Raw genomic sequence first — 20,870 nt, 5'->3', positions numbered from 1 at the left:
AGTGGCTGCACCAGCTTGCATTCCCACCAACAGTGTAGGAGGGTTCCCCTTTCTCCGCATCCTTGCCAACATCTGTTGTTTCCTGACTTGTTAATTTTAGCCATTCTGACTGGTGTGAGATGGTATCTCATTGTGGTTTTGATTTGTGTTTCCCTGATGCCGAGTGACGTGGAGCACTTTTTTATGTGTCTGTTGGCCATATGGATGTCTGCTTTGCAGAAATGTCTGTTTATGTCTTCTGCCCAAACCATAAGAGACTTAGCAATAGAGTACAATCTGAGGGTTGATGGAGGGAGGTGTGGGGGGAGGTGTGGGCTAGATGGGGGATGGGCATTAAGAAGGGCACTTGTATGATGAGCAGTAGGTGTTATATGTAAGTGATGAATCACTGAATTCTACTCCTGAAACCAATATTGCACTCTATTTTTACTAACTAGAATTTAAATAAAAAAAATTTAAAAAATAAAGCTAAAATTTACATATATGATTACTTAGAAATTTTCTCTACAGATTCAAATTTTTCAGTAAAGCAACCCAGTGTGCATGTGACAAACCTGTGATATAGTAACAGGGCCTGGGTTAGGAAAAAAAGTCAAATCATTATACATCTATACGATAAAATTCTATACAGTTGTTAAAAATCATGTTTCTAAGTCATAATCAGTGATAATGGGACATGTTCACAATATATTTTGTGAGAGACAAACAGGATAGAAAACTACATATCCTATATGATCCTGATCTTTTCTTAAAACCTTATGCAAAATAAAAAGTCTGAAAGAAAAAACAGTGAGCCAAATGTTAACTGTGGCTATCTCCAGGTGGTGCAATTTATCTCCTTTGTACTTTCCTCTGTCTTCCAAATTTCCCATAGTACCTTTAAGGTACTTTTACAGGGAAGCACCCTGCACCAAAAGAAAAAAAAGGAGGGGGGTGGTGCCTGGGTGGCTCAGTGGGTTAAAGCCTCTGCCTTCAGTTCAGGTCATGATCCCTGAGTCCTGGGATCAAGCCCTGCATCAGGCTCCCTGCACATATTAGCACATATTTCTTGTACTGACAGCCCATAAGTCAGGCTGCTCCATCTCAGCAGGGAGCCTGCTTCCTCCTCTCTCTCTGTCTACTTGTGATCTCTGTCTGTCAAATAAATAAGTAAAATCTTTTAAAAAATTATTTAAGGGGCGCCTGGGTGGCTCAGTGGGTTAAAGCCTCTGCCTTCGGCTCAGGTCATGATCCTGAGGTCCTGGGATCGAGCTCCGCATCGGGCTCTCTGCTCTGCAGGGAGCCTGCTTCCTCCTCTCTCTCTCTCTCTGCCTGCCTCTCTGCCTACTTGTGATCTCTGTCTGTCAGGTAAATGGATAAAGTCTTTAAAAAAAAATTATTAAAAAAGAAGTTATCGAGACAAAAGAAGGAAAAACAAAGGCTGTCCCCTTGTCCGAGAAAGAGTTCTAGGCAGTGAATAGAAACTTACCCGTGAAGCTTAACACTGTATCCCTCCTAAAAAACGACTGCCAAAACTGGAAATGAGGTTTGGGTAATAACAAAGATAAACCAGACAGTCCCGTCAAATTCTGATCAGAAGAGAAAAAGCAAATGTCTAGTGTGTGACTGGTGATATTCCTATGCTAGTTAGGTCCTACTGCAGCTCTTCCTGACTCAGTCACTATTTCTGATCTTCTCATGTTTTACTCCTCCATTGTTTCCCATATGAACGCCAATGAACTCTTTCAGAATAGGATTGCAGTGGCTTTCTCTAATAAAGATGTTAAAATATTGGCCTTACCTTTTTTGTTTTTGTGAAAGACACAGTGATTGCGGAGAAGATGCTCTACTTGGCTCATCAGCTAATGTAGCCAAAATAAAGTTAGCTTCCAATAACATATCATCGATACTTAAAGCCATAGGTCTAAAAACAGGCAAAGTAAGAGCAAGCATCATACACGTTTTCTGAGGGACATTAGGAAAATTAGAAAATGACACTTCAGGAGTAAAAAGAGACAGTAAAAGTCAAAGTCCTATTTGTCTTTTCACAAAGTAACATAGTCCTAAGAGCTGAAAAGGTCCTTAGACATCATCAGATCCAATTTCAAAAAGTGCATCTATCCTAACCCAATCTCTGAAATTTTAGTTCTGAAATGAAATATCATAGTTTCATAAAAATTAGACTCGTTTAAGTCATGTTTAATTTTCTAATTAGGCAATTAACTTAGCACCATGTCAAATTTTATAAATGTTTTCACTCTGCAGAATGTATCTTTCTCAATTACCAATTTAAAAATGTCACGTGTGGCATCCTTCAAAATTTCCATTTGGTAAGTGTTGCTAGTAAAGTTAAGGAATTCTTGAGGTATGAATTAATTTCAAAGTGATCCAAAGGGTTTTATTATTGATATACAACAAAAGGAAGGAAGGGAGGAAGGAAGGAACTCAGAAAAGTTCCCAAGGACTTACTTCCCAGGAAAATCAAAATGAATGGCTATAGGAGCATGTGTAGCTTCTGAAAATGTCAGCATTCCCTGAAAGAGAAAAAGAAGAAAAATAGTTGGAATCTTCATTTAAAAAACTACCAGCGAAAGTGTGACACAAATTTTTGTTTACCTTCAATTCTTTGAAGCAGAATGTTATTTCAGTATCAACTCCAATTTGAAAGAAGTCAAACTCTTCCGGGCCAACAAACATTTCACTGTACACAGAATTGGTCAAATCTGTTCCACATTTTAGGAAAAGAAGGAATAGAATTAGTTCCAGGGGTACTTGTTAAATTTTTATATGAAAATATAACTGTAAGTGGTAGATTAAAAAAAATTTGACACTCCTTCCCTGAGAAATGGGGTCTTTGTCTGTGTCCCCTCCCCTTAAATTTGGGTAGTTGGGTTCTTTGACTGCTAAGATATGGTGCTATAAATGACCTGGGACTGGTTTCTGAGCCCAGGCCTTAAGAGACTGGCAACTTCCACTTCCTCTACCCTCCATCCACTTCCTCTATCCTATAACACTCACCCTTAGAACTTGGCCACCAGGCCGAGTTCATGCTATAGGAAGGCCAGGTTAATGAAGAAGCCATATGTGTGCAGTCACTCCAGCTAACAGCCCAGCTGTGCTCCCAGCATCAATTATCAGCCATGTCAGTGTGCCATGGATGGATTCAGATGATTCCAGACCCAGCCACTATCTAACTGCAATTGTATGAGACTCCAAGTACAATCTGTCTAGCTGAGCCCCATCAACCCACGGAAACATAAGAGATAAGAATAAATTATTTGGAGTTTTTCACTATAAAAATGTCTGGTATACACACTCAGAAACACACACACACACACACACTCTAACTTTTCTTCCTTTTTCTCATTTTCTTTCTTTTCTGATTGAAGTGTAGTTCACATACAGTGTTATATTGGTTTCAGGTATTTAATATAAAAACTCAACAACTCTTTATATTTCTCAGTATTCATCAAGATAAATTGCTCTTAATCCCCTTTATCTATTTCATCCATCCCCCCTCTGACAACCACTAGTTTGTTCTCTGTATTTAAGAGAATGCTTGTCTTTTTCTTTGTTCATTTGTTTTGTTTCTTAAATTCCACATATGAGTGAAATCATAAGGTGTCTGTCTTTTTCTGATTGACTTATTGCATTTAGCATTATATTCTTTTTAAAAAAGATTTTATTTATTTATTTGAGAGAGAAAGAGAGGGCATGTGCAAACGAGCGGGGGTGGGCAGAGGGAGAAAGACAAGCTGACTCCCCCTTGAGCAGGGGGAGACTGATGCAGGCTCTATCCCAGGATCCTGAGATCATGACCTGAGCCAAAGTCAGACGAACTGAGCCACCCAGGTGCCCCTAGCATTATGTCCTTTAGGTCCATCCATGTTGTTGCAAATGGCAAGGTTTCATTCTTTTTTATGACTGAGTAATATTACATTATATATATACCACATCTTCTTTATCCATTTGTCTATGATGGGTTTGGGTTGCTTCCATATCCTGTCTATTGTAAATGATACTGTAGTGAACACAGGGGTGCATATATCTTTTCAAATCAGTGTTTTCATTTTCTCTGGGTAAACACGCAGTAGTGGAATTATTGGATCATATGATATTTCTATTTTTAATTTTTTGAGGAACCTCTATACTGTTTTCCATAGTGGCTACACCAATTTACATTCCCTTCAATAGTACACAAGGGTTCCTTTTTCTCCACATTCTCGCCAACACTCATTATTTCTTGCGTTTTTGACCTTAGCCATTCTGACAGGTATAAGATGATATCTTGTTGTGGGTTTTTTTTTTCTCTTTAAAGAAAGGCAGACTACCACATGCAGCACCTCACTTGGATATGTCTGGATTCTTGGATGCTTGGCTACCCTACAATCTCCTGCAAATGGACCTTGAGAGTTTGCTTGAAGACCTAGCAGGAAAGCACAGCTATTCATATACCCTTGACCAAAGAACAGTCCTCCCCTATTGGGAAGGTTGTCCTCTGAGGGCACAGCTTTGGGAGGGACACACATGAAGTGGTGAGGTTCCCCCTCACTGGGGGACACCCGCCTAGCAGCCAGATCAGCTGAATCAATCCTGGTGGTCTATGGGATGACTGATGTTTCAGCCACATTGCCCTCACATCTTCCTTGTGGTTTTGATTTGCATTTCCCTGCTGCTGAATGATGTTGAGCATCTTTTCATGCATCTGTGCCCATCTGTATACATTCTTTGGAAAAATGAATATTCAAGTACTCTGCCCATTTTAAAAAATTTATTGATTGATTGATTTGAGAGAGAGAGAGAGAGAGAGAGAGAGAAAAGAGCTGGAGGCAGGATCAGAGGGAAAGAGAATCTTAAGCAGACTCCGCCCTGAGTGCCTGACATGGTCTCAATCCCATGACCTTGAGATTACAACCTGAGCCGAAATCAAGAGTTAGATGCTAACCGACTGCACCACCGAGGCATCCCAATCTGCCCATTTTTAAAACTGAATTACTTTTAATAGCTTCATAGTATTTCATTATCTTTACTCTACCAATCTTCTGGTACTAGATCTGAAGTACAGAAGATGTCCCAAACTATTAAAAGACCTTACCTCTGGATAGTGGGATTTCAGGAGACTTTTTTTAAAATTAGTGCTTATTTTGTGTCTTTATTTTCTTCAATGAACATGGATTAATGTAAGTATAAGAACAAAGGATAAACAGTATAGGGGCGCCTGGGTGGCTCAGTGGGTTAAAGCCTCTGCCTTCAGCTCAGGTCATGATCTCAGGGTCCTGAGATCGAGCCCCACATTGGGCTCTCTGCTCAGCAGGGAGCCTGCTTCCATCTCTCTCTCTCTCTGCCTGCCTCTCTGCCTACTTGTGATCTCTCTCTCTGTGTCAAATAAAAAAAAGATAAGCAGTATATATTTTTTAAGGACCAAACACTACCCCAGAAATCATTCCTATCAAACAAGGAGGCTCATGTCACTTCTAGTGTACTGTCATAGAGGAGTTTCAAAAATAAACATTGGGTCCCCAGTCAACCATAACTATAACTACTCATTAGAAAGCTGCTCACAGGGGCGCCTGGGTGGCTCAGTGGGTTAAGCCTCTGCCTTCAGCTCAGGTCATGATCTCAGGGTCCTGGGATCAAGCCCTGCATCGGCCTCTCTGTTAGGCAGGGACCCTGCTTTCCCCTTTCTCTCTCTGCCTGCCTTTCTGCCTACTTGTGATCTCTGTCAAATAAATAAAATCTAAAAAAAAAAAAAAAAAAAAAAGCTGCTCACAAGGGACAATGTCTTCTGGTTACTAAATGGCCATCTTTATTCAGAGATGGCATTATGGAACACAAAACAGACCCTTTCACTAGCCATGTATATATTTTCTAGATCATGCACTTCTCAGTGTTAAAATACAATGTTAGATAAGACCAGAAAGAAGCAATAACGGCACAGTGGTAATGAGCCTGTGCCTTGGAGCCTATGTTCAGATAATCCACACTTAGTGTGTGACACCAGACAAGTCACTGAGTCTCTTCGTGCCTCACACAGAAACTGGTCATAATAATAGTACCTAAATCGCAGAGTTGTTACAAAGATCACATGAATTCATAAATGGAAACCATTTAGAAAAGAACAAACAAAACATGGAGGGACACCCGGACGGTTCAGTTGGTTGAAAAGTCAACTCTTGATTTTGGTTTGGGTCATGATCTTGGGGTCCTGGGATCGAGCCCTGCATCAGACTCCCCAGTCAGTCGGGAGTCTGCCTGAAATTCTCTCTCTCCCCATCTCCTTCTGCCCATCCCCCTGCTCACTCTCTCCTTCTCTCTCAAAATAAAGCTCCTTTTAAAAAGTTAAAAAATTTAATCATGTCTTATCTCCACTCAATCTAGGTAACTCTTGGAAGAGCTGACTTAAGAAGTATTCGGATTTTCTGCCATGTGTATTTGCCATCTGGAATATCTTACATCTCTAGTTCAAAGCTACTTTTTCTTATGTAATTAAAGATAATCCCAATTGGATTGCTGGCCTCTTAATTTTTCTTTATGATAAAAACAAAGGGTGATAAAAGATGAAAAACGGGTGTCTGCCTGGCTCAGTTGGAAGAGCATGCAACTCTTGATCTTGGGGTCATGAGTTCAAGCCCCATGTCGGTGTAGAGATTATTAAAATACAAATACATAAACTTAAAAAGATGAAAACCAGACCTTAAAAATCTTAACTGAAAATATACTTTTCTCAGTAACGATTCTCCTAATTTTAAAATAACCTGAATTTCAAAGCTAAATATTTTAATTATTGATTATATTCCATTTCCTGGACCTCTTAGAAATTTTAACGATCTTTCTACATCTTACTGCTCTTTATTTTTTTTAAAGATTTTACTTATTTATTTTACACAGAGAGAGAGAGATCACAAGCAGACAGAGAGGCAGGCAGAGAGAGGGGGAAGCAGGCTCCCCACTGAGCAGAGAGCCCAATGTGGGGCACGATCCCAGGACCTGAGGATCATGACCTGAGCCGAAAGCAGAGGCTTAACCCACTGAGCCACCCAGACACCCCTTTACTGCTCTTTAGACAAGAATAAATGTTATGCCACCAATGTTCCCTGTATGGTCAGTCATCAAGAAACCCGGGGAGTGACATGCTATTCAAGAGCCACAACAGATGTAGTCCTTACCCATTGGTTCGTCACTGGAACTCTTAAGGCAAACACTGAGTGGGGTAACAGCAAGAGTAACTTCTTCTTGACTTGATGTAAAAAGAACAACGGCCTCAGCGAGCACTCTACAAACGTAATGAAAGTATTATGTTGCTTGAAAAACAAGAAGAAAGAACCTTATTAATTGGGACTTGGATCTTTAATCTGGAAATAAACAAGGTTAATCAGCCGAGATTTTTTAAAAATTTACCCCCCAAAAAACCTATCTTCTTTTTTCTATGTGAGCTGCAATATTTTTAGCATATTTTAAAATTCATTTGAAGGCCAAGAGAATAGCAAAATATATTCTTAGTAAGACATGTGAAAGCTATGGAATAAACCAGACACTGGAAGCAATGTCTTCAATTCTATGGTTTTATATACCCCATAAATATTTGTAATGGCCTGCAATCACACTCCTGAGGGAGGTACTAGAAAACATTGCTGTTCAGAGAGAACCAGGTGGAACCAAGCTGGAGGCGCGGGTGAGGGGTAGAGGTTTATGAGCAGCCTGCTACTTATATTTTCTTTCCATTTGTCACTTGCCCTAGATTATTACCTATTACTTTCAAGGTTGTCTTGACCTCCCGAATGCCCTTTTATCCTGGACTCCCTTTTTCAAAATAGTTGTATTGATAAAGAATTCACATACTGTACTTCACAGATTTAAAGTTTTTTTAACTTGTATTTCCCTAACTACTAAATAAGTTGAGCGCATTTTCACGTGCTTTTCAACCATTTGTATATCTTCTTTGGCAAATGATCCATTCAAATCCTTTGCCCGTTTTTTAAAAGATTTTATTTTTATTTATTTGACAGAGAGAGACACAGCGAGAAAGGGAACACAAGGGAGTGGGAGAGCGAGAAGCAGGCTCCCCGCTGAGTGCAGAGCCAGATGCGGGTCTTGATCCCAGGACCCTGAGATCACAACCCAAGCCAAAGGCAGATGCCCAACAATTGAGCCACACAGGCGCCCCATGCCCATTTTTAATTAGCTTATCTTTATTACAAGATCTGGGCTACTTATGAAATCGAAGTGTTGTCAGATAAAAATGAGATTCTTAGAATGTACGTAATATTGACGTTAACCTGATGCTAGACATTAGCTCAGTAGTGTTTCTTGAGGCCAAAATGTCAGGAACACCTACCAGATTCATCTAGGAGCTTTTCCAGTGTTACGGAGGTGGTGTTTTATAAGATACCAAATAACCTGATACAAAAAAATTACAACATAAATGTACAATTCAAAAAGGAAGAAAAATACAATCACTAATAAATATATGAAAAGATGTTCAAGCTCCCAAGGAATCAACACAACAAAATGGACATCTAATAATTCAATTTTCTACCTATCAAGTTAACGGAAATTTTAAAGACTGATCATGTATGTTACTTGAAAGGACTCCCCTACACTTCTGGTGGGAATGTAAATGGGCACATTTAAGATAGTAATTTGGTAGTCAGTATGTATGCAAATTGAAAATTTGGTAAGTCTTTGACCCAGTGATTTCATTTCTAGGACTCTGTGTTAAGCCTATAAGGTGACCCCATAGTGATCCCCACCTCCTGGTACTCATGCCTTCCTACAATCCTCTGCCCCTGAGTGTGGGCTTAATTTACCAAGTCACTTCTAACAGTGAAAATGGCAGAAGTGATGATAGGTCAGTTCCGAGATTAGGTTATAAAAAGACTTTGGCTTAGGGGCACCTGTGTGGCTCAGTGGGTTAAGCCTCTGCCTTCGGCTCAGGTCATGATCTCAGGGTCCTGGGATCGAGCCCCACATTGGCCTCTCTGCTCAGCAGGGAGCCTGCTCCCCGCCCCCCTCTCTGCCTGCCTCCTGTCTGCCTACTTGTGATTTCTCTCTCTGTCAAATAAATAAATAAAATCTTTAAAAATAAATAAAAAGACTTTGGCTTCCATTTGTGAATTCTCTCTCTCAATCAGTCATCTCAGTCAACTCTCTTTTGATCCAGTGGCCATTTTGTGATGATAATCAGATAGTACACAGAGAGGCCTGTGTGGTGAGGAACTGAGGCCTACCACCAACCTGACTAGTGAGCTTGGAAGTTAATCTTCTGAGACCTTTCTACAGCCATGTCAGTGAGTGTGGGAGCAAATCCCCCCACCAAGTCCAGCCTTCAGATGAGACCACAGGCCTGGCTGACAGCTTGACTTCAACTTCACGAGACACCTTGAGCCAGATATACCCAGTTAAGCCATACATATAACCATGAAGTAATCAATGTCTGGTTTCTTAAAGCTCTGAGTTTGGGGGAAATTTTTCCACAAAAATAGGCAACTAATACACTTTTTGTGTGTGGCAAAAAGCTGGAAACAACCTACTTTTTCACTAATAGGATAATGGGTAACTAAATTATGGTTCATACAATGAAAAATTATGCAACCATTAAAAACTATAAGATTGATTTAAGTGAACTGACACAGAAACTTAAAAAAGCAAGTTGCCAAATAATAGTAGAACATTTTCTGTGAAAAAATGACAAGTATGCGTCTCATAAATAATATAAATATGAGAGGGGAGAAGAAGGAAGAGAGAGAAAGAAAGCTACCCATAGCTATAGGAGAGGGTGAGTTCCAGAGAAATTGGCTATATATGGAAGAAGATCCACAAGGATATACACCAAATTGCTGATTGATGTTACCTCTGCCAAGTGGGATAGAGAAAGACAGGTAGAGGAGAAAAACTTTTCATTTTTTATCTTTACAACCCTCTATAACCTCTAGATGTATTACAAGGAGCATGTATGGCTTATGTAACTTAAAACACAATAAGGATAAAATATCTTTGGTTCACAAAGTAATTAATGTTTAATGCTACAGCTTAACTAAATAATTGGGTGCACTTTTACTGACAAATGTACCTAACTCACTCTCTAAAGAAAAAATGCAAACACTTGGGATAAAATCAGTTTACATAAAAAATGTTAATGTTTCCTTGCGTTGTGTGTTTTATGACTCAGACAGAAGGCAATATATAAATGCAAAGTATTATTAGGTAATATATTTTTCTCTTGGCATCACTTAATGTAGAAAGCCACTAATGGGATATTTTTAGAACCTTCTTGCTACTAAATCATATTGCTACCACTGATCAATTACATTATCTACTATTATCTTTCTCGGGGTTTCCTCTTGACCTTGTAGGGAGATTTTTCCAAGTCAAATGTTAGCTTTTTTTTTTTAATGTTAACTTTAAAAAAAAATGTAACTGACTTCAAATTTTAATTAAATGCATTAATTATTTACTCTGCTCCCACATTATACTCAAAAAAAGAAGAAGAAACACCAGAAAATTCATTACCTTGGTTGAATAACTAGTGTATTAGAACACATATTCTTTTCAAAAATAACTTGCAAGGGCTGACTTTCCTGAAAACACACATTATGAGTTCTTCTAATACCTTAAAAAGAATAAAGCAATCCGTTAATCATTTTAAGTGAGATGTGAACTATTTAAAAAGTCTAAGTTTCACAGCCACGTTAAAATAATAAAATTAAAGAAACATTTCCTGTCTGGCAGGTGCCTTTAGCTTGAAGGAGCACTATTTTATGAAATGTGTTTATCGCCCCCTAGTGGACACCATGCAACATGCCATATCCCTGGACCAATCGGGCAGTAGAGCTCCCAAGTTCTTCTGAAATACGGTTATTTCTTAAACTGTATGTAAAATAGTGATTGCCCACTACAGTTCATGTAGCTATCATTCTCTTTCACTACCTTTCATCCAGATCTGCTATATCTGGATTTCTGGTAATGATGAACGAACATCTGATCTGTGAATTCTTTTCCTCAGAGGGGAGGATGAGGGGAAGAGTGCATAGTCATAGCAGCTAAGGCTCTACGTGCCAGCAACCGTAGTATGCATTCTACACACATTACCTATGGTCATCACAATATCCCTATGGGGTAGGCACTTAGTCTCAGAAAAGGAACCTGTAGCTCGGTGAGGCTGACTTTTACAAAGCTATTTTAACAAGGGTCGGCAGAATGTGAGTCTAAGTTTGAATATATAGCCCATGTAATAAAATCCAAGTGGGCTGTAACTTTCTACAGCATATTAATGTTGTGGTGGGAATCAAAAGGACTCACTAGAAATATTTCTCATCTAACTTGGATTTTTTTTTTCTTTTGGGGAGGAAGAGGAGAGGGAGAGAGAGAGAATCCCAAGCAGGCTCCATGCCCAGTGCATGAGCCCAACCCAAGGCTCAATCCCACGACCCCAAGATCATGATCTGAGCTGAAATCAAGAGTTGGACGCCTAAGCAGCTGAGCCACCCAGGTACTCCTGGATTATTTTTTTTGACACAAAATTAATAATGGCAACATTTATTAATTTTGTAAGTATTTACTCACCAACTACTATGCACAAAGCTGCATTAGTTAGCTTTTGCTGGAAAACAACCCACTCCAAAACTTAGTGGCTTGAAATAACAAATATTTGTTATTTCTCACAATTCAGCTGAGTAGTTCTGGTTTCAGCTGGCTTAGCGGTGGCTGGAAATCTTGGATGGCTTCACTTTCATGTCTAGGGCCTCAGTGGGACAACTGGCACAGCTGAGACTGCTGGGAAGGCTGAGGCCTCCCACCACATGGTCTTAATTCTCCAGAAGTCTACTGTGCAGCACTTGTTCTCATGCTGAGGGAAAGGCTCCTGCCTTCACGGGGGAAGCTGCCAGGCCTCTTAAGGCCTAGGCTTGGAACTCACACAAAATCGCTTCTATTTAATTGATAAAGCAAGCCCATGGCCAGCCAAGATTCCAGCTGGGGGAACAGACTCCGGCTTTCGAAGGGTGGGGAGCAGCAAATAATTTGTGAGCACTTGTTTGGTAATCTACTACACGGGAACAATTTTAAGAGCTAGGGATTAGCAAAGCACCAATTAGACAAAAATCTCTATCCTCACAGAGCTTACCTTCTAGGGAGGGGAGACGGACAATAAGAAAATAAATAATTATAATAATTGATAGGTCATGTCATAATAAAGGCCACAGGAAAAAAGCAAAGCAGAAAGGGCATTAGGGGGTGCCAGTCATGGTAGATAGCAAAGTTTTTTAAAATTTCTTATTTATCTATTTATTTTATTTATTTGAGAGAGAGAGAGAGAATGAGAGAGAGAGAGCATGAGAAGGGAGAGGGTCGAAGGGAGAAGGAGGCTCCCTGCCAAGCAGGGAGCTCGATGTGGGACTCGATCATGGGACTCCAGGATCATGACCTGAGCTGAAGGCAGTCATTCAACCAACTGAACCACCCAGGCGCCCCGATAGATAGCAATTTTAAATAGGTCAAGGAAGACCTCATGGAAACGAAGCCATCTGAGTAAAGACTTGGAGGAGGAGCAAGCAATATGATATCTGCAGAAGAAGCTTGCTAGGCAGAGGGCTTCCAACCCGTGTAGGACCTTACTGACCATTGTAAGATCTCTGGCTTTTACCCTGGATAAATGGGGAGGATTTGCAGGGTGGGGATAGGAATTTGGAACACTGGAATGACATATCCAACCTATTACATCTTTGCACTCCTCCATAAATTTTTGGATATACTACAAAGAGCATGGCACTGTGAGGAATTACTGTGATTTCGATTTTGGGAAGACATAAAGCTCAAAAGTTGGCACAACTTACCCTGTTTTAAAAACTATTTTCAAGCTACTTTTGGAGCAACGGATATTAGATGCTTGTGGTCTAAATTTCAAAAGATACCAAAGAGCAGACAGTGGAAAGTAAGTCACCCCCAGCCCCTGACTCCTGCCACCCCCTGTATCCTCCACAGAGAGAACCACTGTTACCAGTTTCTCCAGTATTCTTCAAACACAGCCTTGGTATATACAGCACGATCATACCTCTAGAACATACCTCAAAATATTTCATTGAAGTGAATACTGGCATTGTCAAAGATGTCCAAGCAGAGAATATCTAATTTCTTTGTCATTCCTGATGCTCCTTTTCTTGCCACTTGCTGTCTTCTCCTTTTTCCTTATAGACAAGTGCCAAACACTTTCAACCTATACCTTTGCTCACATTGCTCTGTCCTGCTCCCTCCTCACAGGAGTTTCCACCTACTAGAAACTCACCCAGTTGTGGTGCCCCTAACCACAATGCCTTCCCTCTCCACCTTTCTCTCCTTTGAATCTCTGGTCCAAAGAACATCCACTGTACCCTCTTTATTTTATCTTATTTTTTTAAGTAGGTTCCACGCTGGCCACAGAGCCCACATGGGGCTTGAACTCATGACCCTGAGATCAAGACCCTGAGCTGAGATCAAGAGTCAGACACTTAACCGACTGAGCCCCCCCAGAAGCCATCCACTATACTTTTTTTTAAAAATATTTTATTTATTTATTTGATAGAGATCACAAATAGGCAGAGAGGCAGGCAGGGGGCGGGGAAGCAGGCTCCCTGCTGAGCAGAGATTCCCAATGTGGGGCTCGATCCCAGAACCCTGGAATCATGACCTGAGCTGAAGACAGAGGCTTTAACCCACTGAGCCACCCAGGTGTCCCCACTGTACTCTTTTTAAAGCATGTACCTCTTCACTGCGGTTTTTCTAGTCTTCTAGTTTAATAACAATTTTCCTTGATAGGCTGCAAGTGGGGTAAACATTTAGAAGTCCTGTTTTCTCCCCGGGTCATTTATGAACTTTATCTTGTGCTGTGCAAAATACTGGATTGTAATGAGATAAGGAGTTTTGCGTTAGAATGAGAAATGATTTTCATTGAGAAAATCTCACTGTTAAGAACAACAACTGGGGTGCTTGGTGGCTCAGTCTGTTAAGCGTCCAAATTGATCTCAGCTCAGATCTTGATGTCAAAGTTGTGAGTTCAAGCCCCACACTGGGCTCCATGCTGGGAGTGGAGGCCACTTTAAAAAGAAGAAAAAAAGGGGCGCCTGGGTGGCTCAGTTGGTTAAGCATCTGCCTTTGGCTCAGGCTGTGATCTCAGGGTCCTGGGATCGAGCTCCACATCGGAGTCCCTATTCAACAGAGTCTGCCCACCTTTCTCTCTCTCTCTGACCCTCCTACCCACTTGTTCATTGTCTCTTTCTCCCTCCCTCCCTCTCAAAAAGAAAAAAAGAAGAAGAAGAAGGAAAAAAAGATAAAAACAACAACAGCTGAACTAAAGCAAATGCTTAGTCATATGTTTGGCTTAAATTCTGGCATAAGCTCCTTATCATCTCACAGACCGGTAACAACAGTTTGGGGCCCAGCAGCCAGGTCACGGATCATTCTGAGTAGTAATGTCTCACGCCATCTGCTCCCGGCCATGGGACTCCTGATGCTAGGAGAGAATTCTACTTGCCATTTCATGAGCTCAATTTGAAACTTCCCTCAATGGGTCCAGAGAACTCTTGCAAACCTGAAGGGGTACGGCTAAGGAACAACCATTATTTTGGAGATGTGACATTTGCAGGGTTTAGAATTGTGGAGGTGAGTGATCCTTCAAAAATCTTGTAAGTTATTCAAATAGGACCCGATCCCTCTAAGTTCACTGTTAAGCGAGTTTAGAGTCATTAGCGCATCTGTAGAAGGCCCTTTGACAAAAACTTGAAACCCTGAAGTGGGAGGCCAGCCTTCTTGACATCACTTCATTAACACAAGCATATAAATCAAAGTTTTATTTTCACTCAGTAGCCCAGGGCTCTCTTCTCCTCTTACAGAAGCACCCCTCTGCGGGGGTGCTGTCCCCTTGAGCCAGGACAGGACATGGGACACGTTAGCATGTGGCGTTATATCCAAGAGTGTTCTTCAGGAGCTCAGGAACTCATCTGTACCAACTCTAGGGCCAGCGCAAAAAAGTATGGAGAATTGGTGGAATTATTAGTAAAATAAATATTTCAGATCCATCTTGGTTCTTGATGATACCAATTGTTGTCTCCTATTCGCAGATGCTAAATAATTAAAGAAATCACTGTTCTGGAAACTTTTCGTGGTCAGATTTAGAGACGTTAGTCTTTTTTAGTAGCTCGTGTTTTTTCAATTGTTTTCTATCAGTAACGAGTGCCAAATTTACATCACTGTCCTTAATTCCTTCCCAAATCCCAAACATGTATTTCTAGCAGCTTATGAGCTCTCTCTACCCAGGTGATTTTTCTCAACTAAATTTGAACCGTGTTTCCCCACCAGGTTATAGATACAAAATCACAAGCATAATCTGCCGTGTGCATACAGTTTTGGAAACTATAACCACACCAATTACATACCAGCATCCATGTCCTCTGGTCCCCTTCCCTCCTGAACTGGCCCTTCCCCATTTCGTAGCAACCCTGAGTTTTGGGGGGGACTAACTCTACTTCCAGCATCCCTAATAGGCCCTCATTGGTGCAAATCAAATTGGGGTAATCTTATCCCCCCTGCAATTAAATCTGGACCAGACACTGCACTTAGAGATGGGAATGCCCTGTCCACTAGGATTAATATAAGTTGGTGCAGTTAGAGCAAAGCCAAGTGCTTTTGTTCACTGGATACGTGAGGTAAGGCTCTCACTCCCACTGGCTGCTGCTGCAGAAAGCCTTAGCATTGAAAGTTTATAACAGAAACTGGCCTCAGGGTAAATCACATGGAGGAAAGTAGAACTGAGTGAATTTTAAAAAGAAAAGGAAAGAGGCACATGGATGACTCAGTCGGTTAAGCCTCTGCCTTCAGCTCAGGTCATGACCCCGGGGTCATGGGATCGAGCCCTGCGTCGGGCTCTCTGCTCAGTGGGGAGTCTGCTTCTCTCTCTTTCTCTGCCTGCCTCTCTGCCTGCTTGTGATCTCTCTCTCTCTCTCTCAAGTAAATAAATAAAATCTTGGAAGGGAGGGAGGGAGAGAGAGAGAGGAAGGAGGAAAAGCAGTAGCAGCTGTGGCAGCCTGGGTCAAACCATGTCTATGACCTAATTTCGAACTTTTCATTACACGAGCCGATATTCCTCCTAATTATTAAAGTCAGTTTGAGTTGGGTTTTCTGTGTGTTTTTTTTTACATGTTTTTTTAAGATTTTATTTAATTATTTGAGAGAGAGCATGAGAGGAGAGAGGTCAGTGGGAGAAGCAGACTCCCTGCTGAGCAGGGAGCCCGATGTGGGACTCGATCCCGGGACTCCAGAATCATGACCTGAGCTGAAGGCAGTTGCCTAACCAACTGAGCCACCCAGGCGCCCCCCTTTGTGTTTTTTTTTTTTCTGTTACTTGCAACTCAAAGCATCCGAACTCCTACAGCTTGCCTACAAAAGCTATTAAAAATCAACCAATCACAAATATGTATCAGACATTAGACATCATCAAGGCACTTGAGAGAGTCTTCAGAAACTGAAAAATGGGCTGTTTAAAATCTAACTGGAAATAAACGATGAGGGTCACTGTAACAGCAGCAAACACCAATGACGTAGTCCTCTCTCCGAGCCAGACACCACGCTCTGCTTCGCACTGACAATCCTGCTTCCCGTTCACAACAACCCCGGAAGGTGAGGGCGGGTAAGATTATCCCTATTTCCAGAAAAGAAAATGTGAGTTCAGAGAACTCATGAGAGAAAAACTCTCTAAAGGCCTGATACACGAGGGAGGCCATCTTAGATTTCTTCCTAAGTTCGCATGACTGTATGTAAACTTTGTTCGAACCAAAAGCCTGATGTATTGCCCGCCACATGTGCAAAGTCCATCTGCTTTGTGAGTGAGTAACCTCAAGGAAAACCATCTTGTCCCTGTGGCATCTCAATCAATGCTCCTGCACCCCGCACTCCTTTACGAGGAAACTCGTGATGCCTGCCTACATGCTCATCTGTCATCTTCTCAGCTTTTACAAGATGTAAAAATGTACATAAGCCTGTAGAAACTGTTCATCCTCTGGAGCACTTTCTTCCCTGTGAAAAGTGTGTTTCCTCAGCAGTTGTCCTAACTTGGGCTCAAATAAAACTCTCTTACTTTCTGAGATCCTAAAAAGTTTGTTCAATTTGCTTTGACAAAGCTTATGTACTTTCACAAGCAAATAAGAAATATAGAAGAGGGGCACCTGGGGGGCTCAGTCGGTCAAGCAACTATCTTCAGCTCAGGTCATGATCCCAGGTTCCTGGGATCAAGCCCCACATCGGGCTCCTTGTTCCACAGGAGCTTGCTTCTCCCTCCCCTTGCTGCTCCCTTGTTTGTATTCTATCAAATAAATAAATAAAATCTTTATTTTTTTAAGGATTTTTTTGTTTTTTTGTTTGTTTGTTTTTGTTTTTACAGAGAGAGAGAGAGAGAGTGAGAGAGGGAACACAAGCAAGGGAATGGTAGAGGGAGAAGCAGGCTCCCTACCAAACAGGGAGCCCAATGGGGGGCTCCATCCCAGGACCCTGGGATCATGACCTGAGCCAAAGGCAGATGCTGAATGACTGAGCCACCCAGGCACCCCAAATAAATAAAATCTTAAAAAAAGAAAAGAAAGAAATATAGACGAATCGACACCCAAGTCTGTGATGTCAAGGCCTGCTGAGCTTTTAATTATGCTCTTTATGTGATTCTGCTATTATGTGAACTAAAATTCAAAGAAGGGGGGAAATCATGTTAAATCATTGATATTTTGCAGGGAAAAAAATTGAAGAATATAATAGAATATGAGCTTAAAATATTAAGATAAATGTCAGGCAAAGTAACAGATGTAAGATAATTGTGACACTATCATAACCTTCCAGAAGACGGTTCCATACAAAAAAAGATTTGGACTTATAATATCACAAGCATGAGCTTTTTTTTTTTTAAGATTTTATTTATTTGACAGAGAGAGACATAACGAGAGAGGGAACACAAGCAGGGGGAATGGGAGAGAGAGAAGCAAACTTCTCACTGAGCAGAGAGCCCAACGCAGGGCTCAATCCCAGGACCATGGGACCATGACCTAAGCCAAAGGCAGATGTTTAACGACTGAGCCAGCAAGGCGCTCCAGGAATGGGCTTTTTTAAAGCATTTAATTCTACTTGCTAACTTCAAATAAAATAGCAGCAGTTATAAAAGTTGTAACTAGAGCGAACACTTAGAGAATGTGCCAGGCATTTTTTTAAACACTGTACAACTCTAACTTCCTATAACTCACTGAATCCTTACAAAAACCCAAGAATGCCGAGACTAACATGATCCCCATTTTACATCTGGGGCAAATGAGGCACGCAGAGGTTAAATAATCTGCCCAAAGTAGCAGCAAGGAAAGGACAGGGCAGGATTCTGCCCCAGACCTTGTGCCCTCCAGAATTCATGCTCTTAACCATCATGCTAAAGATACTCAAGCATGTAAATGTCTTGTGAGTAAAATATTTGAATATCTACCTGGCAAGGCTATGAGGCAGGAAATGTGTTTTACAGTTTGGTGTGACAGAGAGAATGTATAAAGGTTTTGGCTCCTATTAGTGGGGCTCGACTCAAAGCCAGGCTCGGCGACTTACTAGTTCTGTGACCCTGGGGGTGTTAACACACTTCTTTCGATCCCAGATACGGGACTATCTGCCTCCCAGATCCAGGACTATCTGACTATCTGACTTCCAATACAGGCTGCCATTATTCCTTTCTGTTCTTACCAAAGAACACTGTCACCAAGGCACTCTCACAGAATATCGTCAAGCAGCCAGATAATTTTAGAAACACCTATTGTTTGAATTAAAGTAGACATTAAAAAAAAAAGTGGTTTGTATGCAGGCAAAGCTTGTGCCGCTGACAAGTCGGAAAAGGAAAAAATTATTACCAATTACTTCGTAATACTTCTATGGAGACATAAGATAATACTTTTCAAGTACTTACAACGGTTCTACCACAAAACCAGATTCTAAGCAGGAATGCAGTGAGAAATCTTAATTTGCAGTTTGAATACTCTAAACATAAAAAATACTAACAAAAAACACACAGTGCTTTAAACTAGCTTTAATGACACCTACCATGTCTGCAAAAGAACTGAATGATGACTTTGCATTGATCAGATCTGGTGAAAATTCTGCAATTCTCTACATTTCTTTCGAGGGAATTCAGACATCTAAAGATGGGCAGAATTGACTGTAACATAAATACAACATAGAACAGCACATACTTAATACAGTTTTGGTTAGTTTAACTAACAAAAGAAGAGTATGTATATTCGTAAGTGAATAGGTTTGGCCTACGTGCTTTTTTAAAAAATATTTTTAAATTTCAGGGGCGCCTGGGTGGCTCAGTGGGTTAAGCCGCTGCCTTCGGCTCAGGTCATGATCCCAGGTCCTGGGTTCGAGCCCCGCATCGGGCTTTCTGCTCAGCAGGGAGCCTGCTTCCTCCTCTCTCTCTGCCTGCCTCTCTGCTTACTTGTGATTTCTCTCTGTCAAATAAATAAATAAAATCTTTAAAAAAAAAATATTTTTAAATTTTTATTTCTGTTTTGAACTATGTGACTATGTAATGTCAACCTTAAAAATAAAATAGCCTATGGGGCGGCTTGGGTGGGTCAGTGGGTTAAAGCCTCTGCTTTCGGCTCAGGTCATGATCCCAGGGTCCTGGGATCAAGCCCCATATCGGGCTCTCTGCTCAGCATGGAGCCTGCTTCCTCCTCTCTCTGCCTGCCTCTCTGCCTACTTGTGATCTCTGTCTGTCAAATAAATAAATAAAATCTTTAAAAAAAAAAAAAAAGAAAAAGAGAATAGCCAATATTAATTTCTTTTCTGGGTTAAGAAGGTATTTTCCCCTTCTTTTAACACTGTATTTTTTCTCTCTCTTTTTTTAAATTAAATTCAATTAATTAGGGGTGGCTGGGTGGCTCAGATGGTCAAGCGTCTGCCTTCGGCTCAGGTCATGGTCTTAGGGTCCTGGGATGGAGTTCCGCATCGGGCTCTCTGCTCAGCAGGGAGCCTGCTTCCCCCTCTCTCTCTGCCTGCCTCTCTGCCTACTTGTGATCTCTCTCTGTCATATAAATAAATAGAATCTTTCAAAAAAATTTTTAAATAAATTCAATTAATTAACATAGTATAATATGAATTTCAGAGGTAGAGTTTAATGAGTCATCAGTTAGTTACATGTAACACCCAGTGCTCATTATATCATGTGCCCTCCTTAATGCCCATCACCCAGTTACCACAAACTCCCAGCCACCTCCCCTCCATCAACCCTATTTGTTTCCTATAGTTAAGAGTCTCCTGGGGCGCCTGGATGGCTCCATCAGTTAAGCATCTGCTTTTGCCTCAGGTCATGATCCCAGGGTCCTGGGGTGGAGCCCTGCATTGGGCTCCCTGCTCAGCAAGGAGTCTGCTTCTCCCTCTGACCCTCACCCTGCTCATGCTCGTGCTCTCTCTCTCAAATAAATAAAATCTTTAAAAGAAAAGAGAGAGAGAGAGTCCTTTATGGTTTGTCTCCCTGATTTCTTTTTTTTTTTTTTCAAAGATTTTATTTATTTATTTGACAGAGAGAGATCACAAGTAGGCAGAGAGGCAGGCAGAGAGAGAGGGGGAAGCAGTCTCTCTACTGAGCAGAGAGCCCAATGCGGGGCTCGATCTCAGGACCCTGAGATCATGACCTGAGCTGAAGGCGGAGGCTTTAACCCACTGAGCCACCCAGGCGCCCCATGGTTTGTCTCCCTGATTTCATCTTATTTTATTTTTTCATTCTTTCCCCTTTGATCCCGTTTCATTTCTTAAATTCTACATATGAGCGAAATCATATAATTGTCTTTCTGTGGTTGACTTATTTCACTTAGCATAATACCCTCTGGTCCCATCCATGTCATTGC

General features: G+C 41.1%; 1 protein-coding gene across 8 annotated transcripts in view; it reads right to left on the bottom strand.

The window, feature by feature from the left end:
* Positions 1 to 20,870, bottom strand: part of RAD9B (RAD9 checkpoint clamp component B) — a 35,816-nt gene that overhangs the window by 10,515 nt on the left and 4,431 nt on the right. For 6 of the 8 annotated variants that reach the window (XM_047697530.1, XM_047697532.1, XM_047697531.1 and 3 more), the window contains 6 exons: positions 19,060 to 19,174; positions 10,489 to 10,588; positions 7,146 to 7,252; positions 2,596 to 2,702; positions 2,449 to 2,513; positions 1,781 to 1,903 (listed from right to left, as the gene is read on the bottom strand). In XM_047697530.1, coding sequence (XP_047553486.1) covers positions 1,781 to 1,903; positions 2,449 to 2,513; positions 2,596 to 2,702; positions 7,146 to 7,252; positions 10,489 to 10,588; positions 19,060 to 19,174 — 617 coding nt within the window. Of the gene's footprint in view, positions 1 to 1,780; positions 1,904 to 2,448; positions 2,514 to 2,595; positions 2,703 to 7,145; positions 7,253 to 10,488; positions 10,589 to 19,059; positions 19,175 to 20,870 lie in introns of those variants that run through there. The other 2 variants (XM_047697535.1, XM_047697537.1) reach the window with 2 other exon arrangements.

The sequence above is a fragment of the Lutra lutra genome, chromosome 12 (assembly GCF_902655055.1).
Source record: "Lutra lutra chromosome 12, mLutLut1.2, whole genome shotgun sequence".
Taxonomy (NCBI): Eukaryota; Metazoa; Chordata; class Mammalia; order Carnivora; family Mustelidae; genus Lutra; species Lutra lutra.
Note: the sequence above shows the minus strand (reverse complement) of the source record. Positions and strands in the feature narration are given on the sequence as shown.